We start from the raw sequence: 19,071 nt of genomic DNA on the forward strand, positions 1-19,071 counted from the left end.
AATATAATTTTTATTATAATTAAAGCCTTACCCTTCATAAGTTAATTACGCTATATGATCATGGTGCTAGTTAAACGCTGTCTTTTACTTCACTCTGATGGCTTAAAGTCGTCTTGGTTCTCTACCAGAACCGAGTTGGTCATGGCATTGATGCCTTATGTGGAGCGGATCTAGATACGCCCTTGGTGTCCTTAGCATTCCGGTTGGTTGAGTAACTACTTCTTTGTTCCCGAAATCAGGTCGTTGATAGTAATCTGGTGCCACCAAAAAAGAGGCCAGGGATCGTTTCTCATGCGTGCATCTTTCTTGCAGTCCTTTGAGATGTTGTTAAGAATGTCGCTGCGATCCGAAAGAAATCAACTCAGATCTTGAGACGGAGGGAATATAAATGCATTTTTAACTTCTCCCAGGCTTGTTTATTCAGAAAGCCCCCCCAAAAGCATTGCACTTGTCCCTACTGCATCGTCAGCCAGCGAATTCTTAATGATACTCTTCTCAATCTGGTCTCGACCTGGTCGATATACGCGGTGAGTTGGGATCTCTTAACTGTATAGATTTCGTCATTGAGGCACACTGGCCGCCTCTCCGCTTGATGTTTATGTTGGTGCTCGAGAGGCCAAATCTTATTTCCACGAGGATACGCGAGATGTTGATCACCTGTCGGCAGATAGGTTGAACGCGATGACCAGTAGTCGTGCCAAGTAAAGTGACAGGCGCCCTCATGATGAGTTCCCATTGACACCTAGCTCAGCCACCTTGCGAGACATCTTTGAGTAGACGAGATATCAAAGAGGGCGTATGTTGAAGGGATAAAAACTAAATCAAAAGGAACAAAAGAGAACAACCCAATATTATTATAATCTTTAAATCCTGGATGTAGAGTATACAACCCATTCACAACCAGTACCAATGTGTAGTAACTCCGAGATAGAACAGGTCTCGGGGTATAAGTAACATTCTCAAAAAGTCCGCCTCGGGGTATTAAAGCGGGAAGATACCCTGGAAATCAAGAGGGAAATCATAGTATGTAGCCTCGGTGATACAAATAGCCGAGCAGTGACTCCCATATTCATACACACATAACCCTCGTTGATTATATGCGAGAGCTCCCGAGTCTCTTTTATACGGAGACTAAGACATTACATCCTTCCGCCTCCGCGTTCTAGCTGCTACGAGAAGCAGTAGTACTGCTCCTTTGGCCCAGAAGATTTTGCTCCGTGTGGTGAAGCCTAGCTCAAGGGACACTCGGATCGAAAGTTTGGTAGTATCTTAGTATTAAATCCATCAGGGCAGACCTGAGCCCGCCGGCGAGTGTGTCTTGCTAAGTCCTTCTCATGGAACAGTCGAAATTTACTCGTTAGGCACTACTCAATAACAATTCAACAGTCTTCTAGTACCAGCTTGCTCCATCATATACATTTGAGGTTGTGATTGTAGACCTCAATATTAGCAGTCCTCGCTCGAACATGCACTTGGCACCCCGGAGAGACCTTTGCTATCTCAAGGTGGAATCAGCCCCTACGGACTGGCTTTCTATTATTATTATCTGCAATGACAAGTCCACAAAAGGTTTTCAGCCACGACGTAAGGTACTGGCATCAAGGACAATCTCCATACAGCATTTTCTGCTGGGTATCGGAATAGTTCACCTTGAAAAGTAGCAACCCCAGCGAATGCGGCTCAGACGTCTCCCTGACAGACCGATGCCGTCCAGACCTTCCAATAGAACTTTGAGGGAGGTCGAAAATAGCTTATTGTCCTTTGAGGTTTTAAATGCTAATATTCTGATGTCTTTATAGCTTTCTTCTTCGTCATTGTGGCAGGTTGCTTCTTTTAGATCCGCCCCGATGCAAACAGTGAAGACTGCTAAACACTGGGATCACGACTAACTGATACTTCCCAAACGCAAAACCTCCAGCAGTGCGCGTTTCCAGTACCTTGTACCAAAGCTTTTGCATATCCCGTCATGGACCGGGGTTTTGAATCGACCACTTTGCGGCTCGATGGCCTTTCGCTGATGGCAGTACCAGATCATGTATTTTATCATGTGGTAAAGCAGTCATTAGGTCATTGAATCTTTCTATAGTAGCCATTTGCTATTGGAGTGTGGTGAAACCGATAATTTCGCTTGATGGGAGAAATCATCACCAGGTTTTCTCGGAACCAGCCACGGCTGGGAAAACTGCAGCTAAAGTACCTTCCAGCCCTCCCAGAAACCTCTTGTGTACTTATCTAGCTCCTGTGACAGAAATGATAGTTTGCCATTTTGACCGTTTCATTAATCTTTGTTCTCTTTAACGTCCAAAGATCGATCTCTATGTAAACTACTCCTAATGGTCCTTTGTCGAGGGCAGCTTCTCGTAGACTCAAGCGGCAGTCTGACCTATAACCCTAACAGCCAAACAAGGTCGAGTTCAGTGTCAAGATTCAATGCCCCCCTAGCAGTACCCCAGCGCCCCAATCTGCCCACCTCACCGTCTTCACTAATGGGCAATCGCGGCGTAAAATGAACATCAATAACTCACTAGGCAAGGGTTAGTTACTTCTGGTAAACCTTGCGCTTGGCCTGCTTCTGTGGGTACCTGTCAAGCGGGCCGGAATCCCTGGGAGGCCCCTCGTCTCGCATTAAGAGGACGAAAGGGTGTGAACCATCCTGACAATTCATTGCGCTTTCCCTTCGCGGCACTGGCTAGCTGTAAATCTTTTTATGGCAACTGTGTTGTTCTTTTCATTGGCAGTAACCGCAGCCGAAATGGCAGTGTGAGTTAGTTTCAGGTTTTATTAATCAGGGTCCTTGTCTTGACGGTAGCGGTCGGTTCGGGTATCTCGGCCGGAGAAATGTCATGTTTCAGACCCCAGAACGGCAAAATTAATTTTGTAGGCGTTGGATTTCGCATAAATACTGGTCCAACACCTCTTCCTTGAGCGTGTTTCTCTTGGCTAGATATCCATCACTCGACAACAAAGATGCTTCTCCAAACCGCCCTTCTCGCACTGTCCATTGCGACTCCATCCCTCGCGCAGGTCCGCGAGAGCTTTGAGAGCGGATGGGACAAGGTCGCATGGCCGACCTACGCGCCGGACTGCGACCAGGGCGGCAAGGTTACTCTCGACAGCACGAGCAAGGCTCGCAGCGGCAAGAACTCGATCAGAGTCGACGGCGCGGGCGGTTATTGTGGACACAAGTTTTTCGGCACCACAGCGGTACCGGACGGTGAGGTCTACGTCAGGGCGTGGATGTGAGTTTGATTACTCTGTCTGGAAGAGTCGACACTGACACCCACTAGTAAGCCCTCCAAAGCCATCACCGACGCCCACGTCACATTCATCACCATGCCGGACTCTGCTCAGGCTGCTGGAAAGCACCTCCGCATCGGTGGACAGAGCAAGATCCTCATGTACAACCACGAGTCCGACGACGCCACCCTGCCCGATCTCTCTCCTCAAGGCATTGCCGCCTCGGCGACCCTCAAGGCCAACGCTTGGCAATGCATTGAGTATCATCTCGGTACTGATGGCACTGTCGAGACCTGGGTGGGTGGCAAATCTGTCAGCGGTCTTACGAGCAAGCCGAACATCGCGAGCGACTTTAACGGCCAGTGGAAGAGGGGCAACATTAAGCCCAAGGTCTCTGCCGTCTACTTCGGCTGGGAGTCATATGGTGGAGAGTCCAACACTGTCTGGTACGATGATATTGTTGTCGACTCAAACCGCATTGGATGCTACGCCAAGTCCAAGTAACATGTGCCAAGTCTGGATCTCGATATCCTTCAACCGCCTGGAGCGCCTTTTTTTTTTTTTTTCCTCATGTAATTTAATTCGCCGCACGGCCGCTGAATTGCAGTATATACACATCATGAGCCCTCATGTCAAACCTATTGGTGTGGAAAGTAAACAGCCGTTCTCGAATCTCACTGCCCAGTGGGCAAGTATGAGCATGTTCCGTAGCACCCTGAGCAATCTACTCGAGCGCCAGAGTTATAATTGCCTCGGGGCTGCTAACCTTGAAATGCATCGTGTTGTAAACCACTGGGCCGTTTTCCAAAGCAGAGACTATACTGTGGCGTTTATATCAGGTTCAGCCAGTCTCAATAGCGATCGGGGCTTGACTGAACTACCCTAGATAACCTTCAGAGGAGCGAAGAGAGGGAACGTACTCGAAAGAATAAAAACGCAGAGAAACTTCTGACTGTGGCTGCCCTATCACTGAAAATTCCGAGACTCAATGTCAAGTTTTTTGGATTGATTGTGTTCAAGCGGTGACGGGGAACAACAAGCGAAAATCACCATTGATCAATTCCTCTGGTCTTAGAGTAACACGGCCTGATTGGACAACTTGTCAAGAGAGCATGGACAAGTGTGACACTACTAACGTCGTTAAGATCTAGGAATATAATCATTATTGTTCTGCAATGATGACAAGAAGCCATCAGCCACAACAGCAAAAGACACAGTTATTGATACATGACGGCATCAAAACCCAATACTGTTTGGGAATACATAGTATAAGAAGTGTAGTAGAACAACATAGCATCACTAAATGTTAGCCATATGCCATCTGTCATCTGTCGGCACATGGCAGACAATTTACGAGAGGGGACCGATCGTTCTGGTGCCTCGCATCAGATCCAACAATCAGCCTAGTTTAAGCATGTTTGAAGCCCGACCCTTGATGGGATAACCGAGACAAAAGACCGAGAGTCACTCACTGCAGTTTGGGCAACTTTGTCAATTCCATATCGCGCAGAGGCGGGTACCCGCAGCTGCTGTGGTCCGGGGTTCGGTTACTGCTGTGCCGGCATTTCAGATGTCAGGTCGGCGTTGTCGGGCTTACGCGTTCGGGATTCCATCTGCCACTACTCAGGCTTTCGGCATTTACTGACTGTGGTGCCTTTCTTTAGGACCTGTAACGTGTTTGCGGGTTTCCTTCCGACTTTCCGACTTTCCGAAAGATTCCTCTCTAATTCTAATGAGTAGCAAGGAGAAAGTGGGAAGCTGTCGATCGAACGAATTAATCCAAGAGCTTATTGCAGCATTTTCATTATGTGTTTAGAGTCTTGTCTCGTCTTTTACCCATCATGAACGCCCCAAGCTGGATCTCTTGCCCCTGCTTCTTTCCTGACTTGACACTTTTCCCCTCTCAAACGTTAAGTCTGTTGCTCCAACCTGACAACGAGCTTTTTGCAGCTCGGGCTTGGGACTCTCTTCTGTGCAGAGCATCAGGCTGTGATCTTGTCATGTGTTTATCATTATGTCATCTGATATTGTGCACGCTAGAGACGTGATTGATATCAACAATTCTCTTTTGCACTGGTGATCTAGAGTCGTCACCTGTGTTTTTGGCTCTCATTTACATGTGAAATTGCAGACCCGACTCGTAAGCGATTAACCAAAAGCAACAGTCCCCGTTACTCTAGGTTCTTGATCCTGAGATACTTGCCTGACTGTCGGCGTCAGCCAATCTCTCCGTGACGGGCAGATGGAACTGGTGGATGCTAGGTGCTAATGGAGACTTAGTTATGTGCCTTCAACCTTAGGCATGGAGCCGGTGATTAAGCTCCTGGTAGTGGCACCTGTTGGTATGTAAGCTACAAATTAAGGACGCTGGTTGTCATTTTATCCATTTGTTTCTATAGCTGGAAAATCAATGGGTCAGCAGCTCCAACAACATCATTGTTGGCTGCGCAGGCCGATGGTCCTGAGGCCTATTAGTATACAGAGGTATAATGCCCAGAGTGACAGTCTAGACGCGAGTCTTCCTGTAGGCGCCACCAAAATATCAGTTGCAGCGGCAGCTGGAACTTGCTTCGAGATATCAGATATTCAAAGCCGTGGCACACTGCGTCGTTTAACAGCCACTGTTTAACGCAGGGTTGGATGTTTTGTCATGTCCCGCAGCCAAGAAAGGATCTTGTGATGGAAATAGACTACATGAGCCCCTACCCAAGTGGCTGGACTTAGGTGGCGGGAAAGATAAAGTTCAACATTTAATTCAACCCATGACTTTATCTCGATAGAGACGGTAACATCTCCCGGGCTCTGAGCCACGGAGGCACACATATGACCAATGAGATTTGGATTGGGCGGGGACTCTGGTGGTACAACTTCGGTCCAAAGTATTGAATAGACACGAGGGGGGCTTATCTTCAACATTGGTATCTTCAGTAAACCCAGCAATATGCCTCAAAACTAAGGACCAGCCCAAAAGGGGTTTTGATGGCTGATATGGGAGTGACCGCCATGTCGGCGGCTTGCGCGCTGGGCCTGTAACTCATGACAAGCCTCGAGCCAAGCAGCTAAACCGTACTCCCAACTGAAACTTTATTTACCAAATGTTTTGAGATTCTCATTTTATAACACTCATGTTTCTGATTCAGGCAGGACCTGGCAAGAAGTATACTAGTCTAATAGTTAAAGGATGACGAATAACCTCCGCCCTAAATAGGGTCAACATAAATTTGATCTAGCCCTGGGGAAGGTTCCCTCAGTTCCACCATGACTTTTCTTTCGTCATATAGGTTCGCGCTTGCTTAACAAGTGGAATAGCCTCGTGTCAGAACCTACAGGTACATCAATCAACTAATCTATGCAGGTTTTACAGGTTTGGTTTGAAAGGTTACACTAGACAATGGACGATATTATCTGACTGTCTTATTGGTTCATGTATGTTTCAGTGCAACCTTCTGGCAAGAACAAGGTCTGTCGCGATTGACGATAAAGCGTACAGATACATTATGACTGTAACTCGGAGGTAGACCATCGTCCCAACGATAAGATGCAAATACTCCAATGACCAGGTCCTACCAAGAACATACCACAAAGATCTCAGTGTTGGCACAAACTGCCACTTCGGATATATGATAAGATGTTCTGCTTCCCCGAACTCAGGGGCGTCCTGGCCTCCTACGGCGTGAACAACACGTTCTTCCTCCCATCTCCATTCTGGTACTTTCCTCTCACAACCCGGCGATTATGTGCCACGTAGACAAGAAGCTGGATAACGGCAGAAAAGATCCCAATGGCCACCATAATTATCATCGTACGAAGACCAACGTGATAGCTTCAACACAGTCTCGTCAGCTTCTAAATGCTCTGCCAATGTGTTTAGCTCAATAGACTCACAATGGCCTATCCTCTGCCTGGAAATATTGAGTTCCTATCATCATCCCGGTGGTCGCAGACATCACCCACATCCTAAGTATCTCGTTAGGGTCACTGTTTCTGTGGTCTTCATGGGTCGACGTACGCCAATGCTATACTTCGCTCGCCTGTGTCATGGCAATTAAGCTGCGTCCACGAGTTGTGGACGGGATGGTAGCCAACAGCTACACTATTCACAGCGGTCCAAAGACCCCATCGCGACCACTTTCCCGATGTAGGATGCACTTGTCTAGTCACAATGAGGACAATCAAGTAGCAGACCTGCGCCAAAATAACAGTGGCTCCGCGTTTGTTGGTTCGGTCGCTAAGGTACCCGAAGAAAAACACAACAGGAAGAGCCAGCAATGCTCCAACAGCAGCCAGAGCATTGGCGACAATACGGTCAAAGCCGAGCGACCTTCAATCAGCTGTTAGCTGCCATATTTAAGACAAAGGACCGGACCCTAGCGCGATATCAAGCTCTGACCGAGTAACTACTCACATGATGATGGAAGGTGAATATGTTGACAGAGGAGAAAAGGTCGAGAAGACAGCGAGGGTAGAAACGTAGTGTGGCCACCGACGATACTGTAGCACAGTTCTCAGAACAGTACCTAGTCCAATAGCGTTATTATTTGGAGCTATGCGTGCCGATGCGTCAACTCTCTGTTGTAGTATGTCCTTTTCGGCGCTCGACCAGCGTACCAGACCTGGACCAAACAGCGGCTGCGGAGTGTATGGGCTCTCTGGAAGAAACAATAGCAGTAATGATGAGACAAAAACCGTCAATAAGCCCTCCACTGTGCCGTGAATCAGTATTACGGAACGTAGCCAATAAGATCGAGTCCATACCTAAGAAGAGCCACTGCCATCCAGTCATTCCTCTGGAGCCATCAAGTTTGAGGATACCAGTAGCCAACAAGGGGCTGATTGCATTCCCACCAAACATGCCAAAGAAGAAAATAGACACTCTTTTGGCTAATTCGCGACGTTTATACCATAGAGACAGTATATACATGGCTCCAGGGGTGTAGCCTGACTCTGCAAGCCCAAGCATTACCCGACTTACCAAGAATCCTGTTCGGTTGCGGACAAAGGTTTGCATTGTCGCAACAAGGCCAAACATGAATACCTGGCCTGACATCCACTTACGGGGACCAAACTGTTTTGTTAATAAGGAGAGAGACCAGGAAAGAGTGCAAAATGCTACTTACACGCTGGAGGGCCATATTGCATGGGATCTCGAAGACAACAACAGCAGCAAACATAAGCTGGTTGCCCAAATTGATTGTCGCCTGGTTGACTTTGATATCTTCGGCGAAACCGCCAGTTAACGCGCTTGCCAAGTTCATACGATCGAGCTGGAAGACGAGAAATCCTAACACCAATAGTAAGAGCACGGAGAAGTCAATTCTTGTCTTACGTTAGTCAGCTGACACTGAATTCGTTGTGTGATCTTCGACACTCACTTCCTACGCGCCTTGGCCTCACTGATTGGATCTATCAGTTGATCTTCCGGAGACAAAGTGAGTGAATATGTTGTCAATGACTCGGCGCCAGACGGGTCACAAGTAGTCTCCTCATATGCTTCTTTTTGATCACTTGACAGCCCATCGGGCCCAAGAATTGCTTGGCTCTGGTTTATCATGTCGAATAGATCTGTGGCAGAGCAGCTACCCAACAGTTGTTGGAAATGATTAATCAGTGTCGCGACGGTTAACTCATCGAAAGGTAGTCATAAGGCCTTGGAAGAACTCAAAGGATTTGGCAGCGTTTGAGGGATTTTTGTTTTGAGAAGTTGGGGTGTGCTGTGCGCTGAAAAGTGATGTATCATCAGGGTTCTCATGCGGCTAGGTATTATCCCGGGGCTGCTGCCGAGCTTTGTGGGCAATGACAGTCTTCCTGATAAGCAGATTGCAGAGAGGTAAGCCCAAAACGGCGAGATACAGGAAATCTCCCCCGGAGACTTTCTTTCTTTCTTATCATTTACTTCTCTAAATGAGGGGGCCTCAGCCACGGTATCAAAGCCAATACCACATTCATGTAGTCATGACCCTCAGTTATCCCATCGAGGGCCGAGCTTCAACTACATCGAAAAACACAATAATGCAAATAAATACACTGTTTGACCACATAATGAATAAAGTGCCACGATTGCAATGATGAATGCCAACTGAGGCTGCATCCGCTGCGCAACGGACCTTCTGTGTTTATGGCGAGGCCTTGCGACAACCATACGGGTCCACCAGAATGTACTCAATGATGCCAGAAACCTCCTTATTCATAAACGACGAATTAATTAATTTAATGGCTTCGGCTGGAAGGGTGTATCCTGGCAGTGGAGTGATCGATGGGATACTAGGTAGCTGCTGGAGTATGTCGTTTTTTGAACTTGAATTGTCAGCGAGATCAATCTCGCCTCTTGAAAGTATATCGACATGGTCTTGCAATGGTTCATGAAGAGGCATAGCTATGGTTGTACTGTAGTCGCTGCTTACAAGAGTCGCCTGGCTGGCCAGTAGACTCCGCAGTTCTGATGCTGAATCACTCACTGCAGCTTGCCTATCTTTTCCGTCCTTGACCACTTTCTGCCGCCACTTTCGGCGGCACATAAGATTGTCTAACCCTTCCAGAAGTCGATGCCAGGTGATGAAGATATGACTTGGATGTTCTGGGTGTGCAGCGTTCCACGGCTTGCCATGTAGTGACGCAAACTTGTTTAATCATTCTATTGTTTACCAAAGAGCCCAGGCTTTGGGGTAGCTCTCAAAGTTGCGCTACCTCTGAATAAGGAGGGAGGCTGGTGCTCTGGAGAGCCTCGCCTAGATCCGCTGAAAGATCTTGTATCGTCTTGACCGTTGCGGGATCCAACAATGGAAATTTACCGCGCAGAGATCACAGAGGTACAGACTCCAACATGAGTTTTTCGGATGTGATCATTCTCATCAACCTCATCTGTCCATGCAGATAGCAGATAAAGTGTGTAGGCTGCAGTCACTGTCATAAAAATGGTTCGCTATGTCAGGTACCAAGAGTGCAAAATGTCTTAGTTGGGCGAAGTCCCGCCGATCAAGACTGGGCCAGGCCAGCCTAGACTTAGGCAAAAGATGTAGATCTTAGCTTTCTCGTCCCAAAGAAACTCACTGGGCTAATAAGCTTTTCTTTTTGATGACTAGAGTTGGGATTAAATGAACCATTGGACGTGATATATTGGCGATCCCAGGGGAACCTGGCGGTGGCGTGGCCGACGCAATGGCTTGTCACACTCTGAGTGGCGATCCAACTCAGCATGTCTTAGGCAGTGCAAATTCGGAATGTGATAGATTATGAGGGACACAGAAAAACAAGCTGGGAGCAATATCTTGCCGGATCAGTTTCCGGTACACACTCCGAAAGCATCCCAACCTCCTGTCTCGCAAGAGCCGAAAGAGAAAGCTGTTTTACGTAAGAATATTAGCTACCTATAACTACGACTCTTCGTAGGCCCCTTCATCCTTATCTGTTTCATTCCATCTTTCCTACAAGGGAGAGGTTATTTCCCCACGATAATATTACCTCGCCTTCGTACATTGTCCTGAACTTATCGGACATACTTTCCCACGACTCCGGCTATTGTCTCTCACAATGAATATCACACTATTCGACAGATTGCTCAGGGTGCAAATCGACTTCAGCTCACCTACTGGGTTAACTATCGTACTTTCAGCGTGTAGGGTGAATATTTAAAACAATAGCTAAATACTTTTAACAGAGTTTAAAGCATTTCTTTATGTCTACATACTTACCCAGTAATAATGTGGCTGGTATTAAACCAGCGTGCATGCCGTTGGGTTTTATTACACCGAATCATACAACCAACCCATCAAATCCGCCTGTTGACAACCTACAACTCAATCCAGTTCATCATTCGATCTCTTCTTCCAGAACCTACACACAGACAAACATGGCTTCTCACCGTAACCCAACGACCCGGATAATCACTATCGACTTCGCTCCTTTGTCATGGAAGGCCCTGAAGGGGATTCAAGTCTTCTACTACCAATGCGACCTGAGTGACTCTGCGGCCGTCAAGCAGCTCTCACAGCGCATCAGAGACGAAGTTGGCCATCCCACAGTCCTTGTGAACAATGCTGGTTTGATCCGGGGCAAGTCGATAATTAAAGCTGAATATTCCGACATTGAAATCACGACCAAGACAAACTTGACTGCACCAATGCTCATCCTCAAAGAATTTCTCCCCTACATGGTCAAAAACAACCACGGGCATGTCGTCAACATCAGCTCACTTAGTGCCTTCATCCCTCCCGCAAAGGCTGCCGACTATTCAGCGACGAAATCCGGTATCGTTGCGCTGCATGAGGTAAGAAATCGAACCCCCCACCGGCGAATATACTGGCTCTTGTAAACTGATCCTTCGATGGGGGTTCAAGACACTTCGGGTAGAGCTGAAATATACGTGGAAGGCGCCAAAGGTACGTACGTCGCTTTGCGCGTACTCCCATCATGTCCGGAGACATCAAGCAGTCCAAATTTATCTTCCCGGTGCTCGAAGCCGATGCTGTGGTCGAGGCTATCAAGAACGCCCTCCACAGCAGCCGAGGCAAGACGATCTATCTGCCATGGATGGTCCGGCCCTTGACTGCTATGGTTAGTTTTTCATGACTGCCACTACAAAGGGTCTCACACTGACGCGATACGAACTGTGCAACGAGGAGCTCCGGATTGGGTCTTAAGTTATATACGGCAACAAACCGAGAAAATTGGGTACACGTTCTACGGAAGGCAGACCGTTGATCTGGAGACAGGAGGTCTCAAAGCTGCACGAAGATGCGGATTCGCGGTTACACAGGCCTTAGCGTATTTTTTTGACGAGGTGTTAAACACAATAGACCACTACGCCATTCGGCAAAAGTGTAAAGTATCTTACATCAGGTACCGAGGCAATCGGGTCATTTATGCTGCTCCACACGAGGTCTAAGTCGGCGAGGATGATACAAGGTCAGATGAGTTGAAACTCTTTGAGGTGGAGAAAGTCAATCAAACCAGTAAATGAATGTCAAATTGCGTGCCTGGGGCGCTTAGAGATGTAGTCGACTTCCAGAGAAGATTCTGATCCCTTGATTACACCTGACCGCTCTCCTCGGTGACGTGCTGGGGGAGGGCCAAGCGGCATACCGGCAGCGGCTGATCAAGTGCGTCGCTGCTGGAAAAAGGGGCCCAGTTTGCCAGCATAAAACCTTTCGTCACTTCGTTCCTCAAGGCAAACCCCTCCCAAAGAAAACTTCTTTACACTTAATCTCGGGGAGGGGTGATTTCAGAGTTCGTCCGCATGTGTCCATGAGAGTGGGAGGATTGGAGCCGTTGAAGGGACCTGGGTGTGGTATTAGTCCGGCCCAACAAGAGGTGCGTTTGCGCCTCCAAATTCGGCAATCACTTGATCCGGTAATTTTGTGAAGGGGGTTCTTTCAGGGTGAAAAACCCCAGAGCTTAAGACATTTCGTACTGAAAGGCATTACTACGTTAACGCAAGGCATAAGTGTCGGGCTTAGATTATTTCATCCCTATTCTAGTTTGTTACTTCAAATTCAACATCGTTCATATCAGAGTCAGGAAACACCCAGCCAAACAAGGCCCTTAAATCTCCTGAGCCCAGCATCGGAGCTTCGGCAGGCGTATCGAAAAAAGAAGGGGTAGGGTAGTTCAAGGAATGCGAACTGCTTAACTCCTCCATCGAGCCGCTTGAGAAGCCTCGAGTGTCCCCTAAAGGCTCCAATTGAGTCGAATTCTCCTAGAGCCAAAGTTAGATATATACACTAGTCACCCAAGACATACTGAATGATTGGCTCTCTTACCACGAAAATGGCATCTGCCTCAGACGCTATATCAAATCCCTCCGTGTCGTGTTGGTCCGGAATAGACGCACTACCCCCTGAATTGGCGGGCTCTCTTTGCTTCCGGGGATCAGCAGGCCGCCCCTCATTGGCCCGGCAGAAGTACTCCCTGGCAATACTGGAGAATCCAGAGAGGATGCCTGCTGGAAGTCCTCCCTTTGAAGCGCACTCCACAAGGCTAAAGTATCCAGCAATAGAATCTAGCAGTGACAAATTGGCCCTGGTTTCACCGTGGTTGGGGTTATGAATGACAAAATCAAAGAGAATGAATAGAGCTGATACCGGGACCAGGCAGATTATGCTGAATCAAAGCGTCAATGCTTTGGGTCGGTATGCTTCAGGTGGTCCAGACTTACAATAAGGGCACGTGAGGTTCTAAGTCGATGAATCGAGTCAGTTCAACGATGGCTTTAGCTGTATTCATCAATCTCAGCCTGCTCTCCTGTTTCCTTGGGCCTTCCTCCTTATCAAGATGGAGGGTCAGCCGCTCGAGACCAATAAGAAGATGGTAATATGAGAAATGCGTCTGGAGGGCAACTAGTGTCTCATTGGGATCGAACACGTTTCCAAAATGCGTGGAGCCACCGGGCTGGTACTCGGCGGGGATGGACAGCCTCCACTGCTCCAGCAGGTTACGGACGTGGTGAATGGCAGCGAGATATGACTCGGCGGATCGCAGCGAGGCGCTCAACGAGAAAAGGGACTGGTACGCAATGGTTAACAGCCGTCCAAAGCGGATTGTTGACAAGAACCAGTTGAATTCCCCGAAATGCGATTCCGGAGTCGCAGGAACCATGCAGCCGATGTCGTCATCAGAGATTATCTGCAACCCCTAGTCAGCTGGGGGAACAAAAGTCATGTTAATGGAAGACTGTCGCACCGAGTTGATCCGGTTTTGGAAGCTGATCTGCTTTTCAATTGCGTAGATGACCCAAAAGGTTTTTAGGTGAACAGGTTGAGCGTGGGAGGACTTGTGATACCGCAGGCCCTCTGCTATCCGTGCGGCCTGAGAAACTAGCCTGGCCTCGAGTTGGATACAGCAGACATTGTTCGCGAATATGGACTGTGGGTGTTCTTGTTAGGATCCATAAGACAGGGATATGCCACTATTAGGTAGGGCTTACCATGGCGGTCAACGCCTAGTTACTCAGGTGGAGGTTTTCAGCAATGAGATCAAACAAGCGTCCCTGCACCTATGGAGATGGCATACCTGGAGACTTTCAAACGACTCCCTTGGAGCAATGAGGTCCGCCATGTGTCCCAGGGACATCTGGAACAGTTCCCATGCCTTGCCAACCCCAGGCTCGAAACTGCCCTCTTGGCAATACTGACTTCCCAACGCCATTACAGCATGGTAGAGTGCAGAAAATGCCGGGCTATCTATGAGAAGCTGGTCAAGGCCGGGGCTCAAAACCTGATCTTGGAACTGTTGCCTATCGAGGAACGGATGAAGAGGGTGAACCCGTGTGAAGTATGCTTTTGTTGTGTTTAGTCTTGTTGGAGTCCCCGTGCTAGCCAGAAAGGGAGGCCAGTGGGGGATTATCTAAAGCTCACCTTGAACGAATAAGTGCACTTCTTCCGACGAGAGTGGTGCGGTGTGCGTTGGCTTCCTAAAGTGGATGGGGCTCCAGCGAGAATTGTTCTTGACACTGAGCCGCTCCACGATGAGATCATCCAGGGTTTCAATGAGTTCCCGGAGTCGAGGCGTCTTCAGCCTGTCCGTGAGCGAATTGACTCGCTGTTCAGAGAAGAAGGCGAAGCCGGAGCTCGGGACTACAAGCCTGTGAGCATCCTAACGTGCGTGCAGGCCCTGACAGTAAAGCCCACCTTGTTTATCAGGCGCCTGGTTTGAGTAGGAACGCGTGATCAGTGAAAATGGTTAACGCTAGGGCTATTTACCATTGCTCACCTTTACTACAAACGGCTCGTGGCAGAGAAGAAGATCCTGAGGGCCAGACTGCAGTATGCGATCGATGCATGCCTCACCAGGGAGCACTCGAGGAGGCTGTGCGCATGAGGCTCCCGAAAGGGACTCGGCAACTGGCCCTATGTTAGCGGTATAGGACCTTGGAGTAGGTAGGATATCTAGGAGTTGTGAAAACCTTTCGCCTGGACTTTGCGTCTGAAACGGCTGAAGTGGCAAGAATCATCTCGTCTCTTTAAGAAGTAGATCGTCAGACCACACCAAGCCTCAAAAGTCTGTGTTGTTGAAGATGTCTTACGGCACAAGAGACACATGTTGGAGTTGTACCGCGCGGCGCATCTGGGACTGCAAACACAGATGGCGTGTCAGGTTGAGGAGCAAGAGAGAGAGAGAGAGGTTGGTGGAGGGGCTGGAGTCATACTTATACATCGAACTTTACGATTCCTGCATTGATCGCAAGTTTTGTTGATTCTCACCGCCGTTTCTACTTGGTTTGTCGACATTCTGATACTGGTGGATTCGGTATGGGAGGGGACGCAAGCCTGGGGTTCTCCATCTTAAGCATAGTCTCCAAAACAACGGAGCCCCGCGGGACCCGAGAATAAATCTTATTACCTGCCTCGGGGCTGCTGCCATTGCAGCCCCCGAGCAAACCCCTGCTACATGGGCCCAATCAAATTTAGGGCATCAGATGCCCATGGCACTAATGATGGAATGTGAGATATGGAACAGGGAGAGTTCAGGGGTAGCAGAGCTCTTACAATGGAGAGATTCAACCAACTACATGTGACCTTGGATCAAATAGATAACCGTGCTGTATTTAAAGCTTTACAATTCTCATTCATATTTAAGTAGTGGCAGTCACCTGCTTGACGAATGATACACTCCTCAGTGACTCCCACGTTGGAAGCCTCGATGAAAGTTGTGCCAGAAAAGCCCTGATGCAGGGCTGGATATATGAAGACTGGTAGAGCAGACGACCGACGCAGAGCCCCACCACGAGGCTGGCTAGAGCTCCCAAGCACTACCCGAAGCGTCTGCCCTTTACTTGTTTAGTCATCTCCGAGTATAGATTCTTTGGGCGCCCAATGACGTACCGAATATTCCCAGTGGCCCCAGGTGGGAAACAAGCTCTGAACCAGAACTGCACCTGAGAAAGGGGATTGATCATGGAGTTCCACTTCTGTCCGTTCTTGGTTGTCTTGAAATACCAGTTGACGCATCCAGAGTACCAGACGGTGCCTATTGACTTCTTCTGGACTCGGTCGGAATACCATTCCTCGGCGCCTCGCTTGACGTTGATAATGCTTGCTTGGCCATCTATAACGGGTTTAATGACCTGTAGCGCGAAGTTGATGGCATTTTCAATGTCAGTGGTGGTCGATGTGTGAATAGTGCCGGAGTTCGGCCCTATTGTCAGTGTCAGAAAAAACAGGTTGAGGCTCGATTCGTCTCGCATGAGACTGCCATGCTGGAAGGCTACCTGCCACTTACCGTACATCATGAAAAAGTTGGGGAATCCACTGAGTGCGGCGGTATTATAGGCTTCGGGGCCTCCGAATTCATCCCAGTGTTCCGTGGCGGTCTTGCCCCTCTGCCAACCAGTTCCACGCCGCTCAGGAAATGGTTGGTCTCGAAACCGTTCGCCATCACGATCACGTCCGCTTCAACAAAGCCTCTCTCCGTGCGCACTCCGCCCGGCAGGATTTGAACGACCTTGTCGTCGGTCAGTGTCAGGTTCTCTGAGTGGAGGCTTTCTACGTAGCTCGAGTCGAAGATGCGGCGCTTCTAGCCGATTTTAAAGTCTGGGATTAACAGATCGTGGTATTTAGCCGGCGCAGTCTCCCTGATGTACGTTTCGGAAACCTTCTGCCACCGTTCCCGAAATCTCCGCCCCGATTCGGTCATGGAGACTGCCTTGGCCTCGCTTTCCGTGAAGAGATAGACAGCGAGGCGCAGGACGAAGTTGGCCCCCGGAACATGTCGAAGCATCCACTGAGCCACTGGTCCGATGGTCCGATGGTCCGGTTGGAAGACGGAAGGATCCAGTGCTTGGAGCGGATAATTTGGGTCAGGTGCTTTGCCTTGCCGAGAATACTGGGTACAATCTGAACAGCGGTGCAGCCGTTACCGAACAGAACGACCCTCTTGCCGGCCAAGTCCACATCGTTATCTCAGCGGGCGGAGTGGATGATGGGCCCGGCAAACCTCTCAGTGCCGGGAACATCAAACCCGCGTGGGTTCACCAGTAGACCTGCCCCGGAAAAGAGGAACTGACACTCATGGAAGAATTAAGTTCCTGTTTCGAGGTCCAGGACGGTCAACCTCCAACGGGCACGCTCTTCGATCCACTCACACCTCTTTACGTCAGCCTGGAAGGTCATCCTGTTAATCAAGCCATACTTGTCGGCGACATTCCGAAGATACTGGTGGAGTTCACTGCTGTCCGCCAGGAGTCGGCTCCAGCCCGGGTTCGGCGCAAATGAATAGCTATACAAGGCGCTGGGAACGTCGCAGGCGCAACCTTTGAGCTGGCATTAGGGACCAGTGCTAGGGCGTGTTTCTCAAGCTTGACTTACCAGGATACTTGCTGATCCACCAGGTGCTGCCAAGCTCTCCGTGCCGTTCGAAGAAACATATATCGTCCAGGTTGTATCATCGCTTCAGCTGCACCCCAAGCCCAATTCCGGAGAAACCAGCACCGATGCAGGCGAAGCGAGTGTAGGCTGCGTGCTCAGCCATTGTATGAACCAACACGAGTGTCAATTTTGGCTTGAGATTCAGCGAGGGTTGACTGGGTCAGGAATACAGCTAAATGTGGAAGTAAAAACCAACCTTCATTGTCTCTTTATATTATTACAGCTGATGTCTTTTAACTGGCCTCAATTCCCATCGACTACTAAGTGGTACGCGCTTGTTTTGAGTATTAGTTCCGTCGACGGATTCGATTATTCCGACCCTCCTTCTCCGCTCGGTCCATGGCGCTCAGTGCTCGGTCCTCCTGGCGACCCATCAGCCCGGCTCCCCTGCTTCGGTCTTCGGTCTTCGGTTTTCGGCCCTCGACAGCGCCACCAGGGAGCTTGCTCTACCTTTATCTCCCGATTGGCCCTGCTCAGGGCCAGCTGAGCTGTTCGGGTCCAATTAGGCCGATGACTTGGCTACGTTCAAAACATGGGCATGAATAGCCACGGCGACGGAGGCTCAATTGGGTGAGATATCGTAGTCTCTAGCAATGGTAAATATACCAATGATGGGTGAGACACAAATTTCCTAGCTATGACAATCAAACGAATGGGACGACCTTGTATGGCTTGTTTCTCATGCCATGAGTCTTCCTGCACAAGCAATAGACAGGAGTCACGATGTTGGGGAAGCTACCTGGAAGAAGCGGTTCCAATCACAGAAGCCCTGGCAAAGTGTACAACAGGCCGTAGTTTGTTGGTTTAAGTATCGCCGTTCTTTCGCAAAGTTCAACTTCCAGGTCATCGGCCACCAATTAGAAGTTAAACGATTAGCTGAATTGCCTGAATGTCGAATCCTTCCTAGCTCTCGCGTAACATTAGAAGAATATGGAAATTTCCCTATGGAAGAAGGTGGCCGAATTGAGGGGATCTGATATCGCGAATCGAGCCCTCTTGTATGCCTGATGCAGGCTGATCAGAAATTCCTCAGCTTCCCTGGTCTCACGGGTCCGGTATGTCGCTAGCTTGAGCTTCATCAGGTTCGTGATATCGTTCGAGTCAAGAGTGAACCAGATCGCGGGGACCCCGTACGAACTATCAGCAACTTAATCCTCCGCCGCATGGCCAACCGGCTCTCCCTCGACATCGTCTGACGGTAGTCGTACAGCGACAGGCTTGTCAGTAGCCGATTGACGCCTGGAACTGTTGTGTTCCCGAAAGCCTCCAGTTCGACCCTCGCCTTTTCAGACCTCGACACGGTCAAGTCTTGTATGGTGCGCTCCACGTCTGGGAAATTACTCTCCCGCACCGCCGACGACCTCCCTTGACGAGCCCCACTCTCACTCGACAGTTTATGGTCTCCCAGTGTCGCCTCAAAAATGCCCGCCAACGTACAAATGCCCAGCGCCGAAGTGTCAAGGGCCCCTCTCCAACT

At 49.1% G+C, this 19,071-nt stretch overlaps 5 protein-coding genes across 5 annotated transcripts; 2 read left to right on the forward strand and 3 right to left on the reverse strand.

Annotated features, from left to right (window-relative positions):
* Positions 1-2,967: 2,967 nt before the first annotated feature.
* NCS57_01458600 (uncharacterized protein) lies at positions 2,968-3,741 on the forward strand (the record flags this gene model as incomplete). Its single annotated transcript, XM_053064185.1, has 2 exons — positions 2,968-3,239; positions 3,288-3,741. The coding sequence occupies 2 exons, from the start codon at positions 2,968-2,970 to the stop codon at positions 3,739-3,741; spliced, it is 726 nt and encodes a 241-aa protein (XP_052906468.1).
* Positions 3,742-6,903: 3,162 nt separating this feature from the next.
* On the reverse strand, positions 6,904-8,788 carry NCS57_01458700 (MFS domain-containing protein; the record flags this gene model as incomplete). Its single annotated transcript, XM_053064186.1, has 7 exons — positions 6,904-7,060; positions 7,123-7,194; positions 7,247-7,558; positions 7,643-7,940; positions 7,993-8,302; positions 8,355-8,553; positions 8,610-8,788. The coding sequence occupies 7 exons, from the start codon at positions 8,786-8,788 to the stop codon at positions 6,904-6,906; spliced, it is 1,527 nt and encodes a 508-aa protein (XP_052906469.1).
* Positions 8,789-11,083: 2,295 nt separating this feature from the next.
* Positions 11,084-11,802, forward strand: NCS57_01458800 (uncharacterized protein; the record flags this gene model as incomplete). The annotated part of the gene is made up of 1 exon (XM_053064187.1): positions 11,084-11,545. The coding sequence occupies one exon, from the start codon at positions 11,084-11,086 to the stop codon at positions 11,543-11,545; it is 462 nt and encodes a 153-aa protein (XP_052906470.1).
* Positions 11,803-12,953: 1,151 nt separating this feature from the next.
* NCS57_01458900 (Fungal-trans domain-containing protein) lies at positions 12,954-15,269 on the reverse strand (the record flags this gene model as incomplete). Its single annotated transcript, XM_053064188.1, has 7 exons — positions 13,384-13,854; positions 13,912-14,094; positions 14,156-14,170; positions 14,242-14,507; positions 14,586-14,804; positions 14,931-15,071; positions 15,254-15,269. The coding sequence occupies 7 exons, from the start codon at positions 15,267-15,269 to the stop codon at positions 13,384-13,386; spliced, it is 1,311 nt and encodes a 436-aa protein (XP_052906471.1).
* Positions 15,270-15,963: 694 nt separating this feature from the next.
* NCS57_01459000 (uncharacterized protein) lies at positions 15,964-16,528 on the reverse strand (the record flags this gene model as incomplete). Its single annotated transcript, XM_053064189.1, has 3 exons — positions 16,450-16,528; positions 16,053-16,365; positions 15,964-15,997 (listed from the first exon to the last, which is right to left on the reverse strand). The coding sequence occupies exons 1-3, from the start codon at positions 16,457-16,459 to the stop codon at positions 15,964-15,966; spliced, it is 357 nt and encodes a 118-aa protein (XP_052906472.1). The 5' UTR covers positions 16,460-16,528.
* Between the last annotated feature and the right edge of the window lie 2,543 nt (positions 16,529-19,071).

This window comes from Fusarium keratoplasticum, chromosome 13 (genome assembly GCF_025433545.1).
Source record: "Fusarium keratoplasticum isolate Fu6.1 chromosome 13, whole genome shotgun sequence".
NCBI classification, from domain to species: domain Eukaryota; kingdom Fungi; phylum Ascomycota; class Sordariomycetes; order Hypocreales; family Nectriaceae; genus Fusarium; species Fusarium keratoplasticum.